The 2,500-nt window shown below is 34.0% G+C and overlaps 1 protein-coding gene across 2 annotated transcripts in view; it reads left to right on the forward strand.

Annotated features, from left to right (window-relative positions):
- The window catches only part of Pex14 (peroxin 14), an 11,434-nt gene that overhangs the window by 372 nt on the left and 8,562 nt on the right, over positions 1–2,500 (forward strand). For both annotated transcript variants that reach the window (XM_070134705.1, XM_070134706.1), the window contains exons 2-4: positions 1,488–1,543; positions 1,867–2,004; positions 2,303–2,464. In XM_070134705.1, coding sequence (XP_069990806.1) covers positions 1,502–1,543; positions 1,867–2,004; positions 2,303–2,464 — 342 coding nt within the window. In that variant the 5' untranslated portion in view covers positions 1,488–1,501. The remainder of the gene's footprint in view (positions 1–1,487; positions 1,544–1,866; positions 2,005–2,302; positions 2,465–2,500) is intronic.

A 2,500-nucleotide genomic window follows, 5' to 3' on the forward strand; every position in this document is an offset into this window, starting at 1 on the left:
AAAGAACAATATGATTCTTTATATGAGGGAACTGAAGATTTTTGTTTTATCATCATTACTTTACATAATTTGCGATTAATCACCTATCATATCAACTTTCGTGTGTCACCAAGATCTTCCTACAAAGAACCAAGTTAATTGACATAATATAAGAAACATAGAGAACAAAAGAACAGGATCCAGGGGATATAGACAACTTTTGTCTAAAACCCTTTAATGGGAAAGAACTTGCGTATGTCGGCACACCATATACAATTATTTTTGCATGCGCAATGACAGTTACTTTTGTATGTGTGTGTATGTAGATTAGTTCCCATCATTGGCTCTATCAGTTTAACCAAAACCTTACCAAGCATTAAAATTATCCGAAATACGCTCCTTTCCCAAATGGTTTCCTGGAATACTTCAAATTTGGTTTCATCAAAGTCACAGTTACGGATGGAATGTGGTCAGTCACACCCGCTCCGGAACTGTTCTTGCTGTTCAAAAAACTTTTTAAGGAGCTAATCCTTTCGTTTCACAGAATCCTTGTGGACCACTTTACCCAAAGAAGAAGTTAACCTTAAAGTATTTAGATTTAAATTCTGAAATTTGCACATGTTTACGGCTAGGTTAGGTTAGGGCAGTGAAGGAGACTTCAAAGTATCTCCATGAGTATAAAAAGCACTACAGAAAACAAAATATGAAGCCCAATCTTGTCATGAACATGTGTGGAGGTTTGTTGGCCTTTGCTGAAGTGCAGAGCTCTTAGACCGAGGAGTTGGCTCACATGTTCCTGTTCTGAGTAAATTACCTTTTTCTATTTTTAGATTATTTTTAGTACTTATTGTGTATTTTTTGAAAATGTAAATTTTTATGAAATAATATTAAAGTTCACTTTCTTTTACACATAAAGGCTGGTCTTTCAGAAGTCAATGGTACTCTCCCTCAATATTTAGATGAAAGTAGCTACTATGTCCATTTATTTATTTATTTACAATTATTTATTTTTTTCTTTAAGCTGTCTACTGTTAAAAATATTATCCTTATCCCTTATGAAGCTAATTTACATAATTATCAAACAATGTGTTTTGTGATATTCTAAACACATATCTAGTTTACACCTTTGAAGTTTATATATAATGAGTATGCATCACATTTGCAAGGTTTATTAATTTGTTTACAGACAGATGAAGATTATTATATTTGATATATGTTATATGTTTGTATAATCAGCTCATATTTTCGTCTTATTCTAAAATGTAAATATAATGTGAGTGTTGATACATTTTGAATATTTACCACTGAAGGGACAAATTCAGTGGTAACCTTTACAAGCTGTTATATAGATATAGGCTTGCATGTTTCCAAAAGGTTTTTTTTTTCTTCTTTTGATAGATCTACCCAAAGGCTATGAAGGTTTGATAAGCTGTATTGTGAGTGTAATGTAGTTATATTCAAAGGACTGTATTCAGTTAGCATTATTTGGTAATTGTCCTTTTTTTCAGGCCTTAGGAGAACAATGAGTACGGAAGAAGGGCCAACAGTAGTTCGTCAGAATTTGGTAAGGTTTGCTTCATTCTACTTTGGCTCGAATTTTAGATATGCTGAGAGTTCTGAAAAATCATGTTTATATTACATTCTTATATTGTGTTCCTACAGAATGTTATATTGTTAATAACCTGACAAATGCATCTTGTTTTACATGCACAAGAAGATATATATATTTTTTTTTTTCATTAATTTCTCCTTCAGATTGTCAGATTTCATGCTCAGGCCTTCTAAGCACAGAACCAGTACCCATGTTATTTAAGACAAGTCAAAATGCAAATGATATTCATTAGTAATAGCAGTATTACTGTATATGCCATCTTGTTATAATTTCAGGTGGATGAAGCTGCCAAATTCCTGATAAATCCCAGTGTGATTGGCCACAGTGCTGATAAAAAGAAAGCTTTCTTGAGGAAGAAGGGCTTGAGTGAAGCAGAGATTGATGCAGCTTTTGGGAAAGTTGAAGTTCCTGGTGTGAGTATGAGGAGCCTTGATCAAACAGCATCACTATGGAGCCTGTACCTGATGGCATTATAATTTCTGCTATTTTTTAAGTTATTTTGTATATTTATTGTGTTCTTGAACCATACTAGGCTATTGCTTGAAGCATTGACTTAATGGATTGCAGTGTAGAATATAGTAGATAGCAAACAGTATCAACAAAGAAATCTCTATGTAGAATTCATGGCCAGTATACTTGTTCCACAATTTTTTGACAGAACAAAGAGCAGGGCACAATATGCATTTATAGAGTGCTTTATTTATTGCACAGGTCAGCCCGATAGGAGCTGTGGTGCCGGCACAAATCTCTCACTTACCTGTTCCTGCATATGCAGTGCAGCAGCCCCCGGCACTTTGGGTGAAAATACGTGACATTTGCAACTTTGTGTTCATCTTGACTGGGGCGTCATATGGAGTCTTCTATTTATATAAGGTAAATATCCAAGATGATGTGTGATAATGAAGTTGA

Source organism: Penaeus vannamei, chromosome 20, assembly GCF_042767895.1.
Source record: "Penaeus vannamei isolate JL-2024 chromosome 20, ASM4276789v1, whole genome shotgun sequence".
Classification (NCBI taxonomy): domain Eukaryota; kingdom Metazoa; phylum Arthropoda; class Malacostraca; order Decapoda; family Penaeidae; genus Penaeus; species Penaeus vannamei.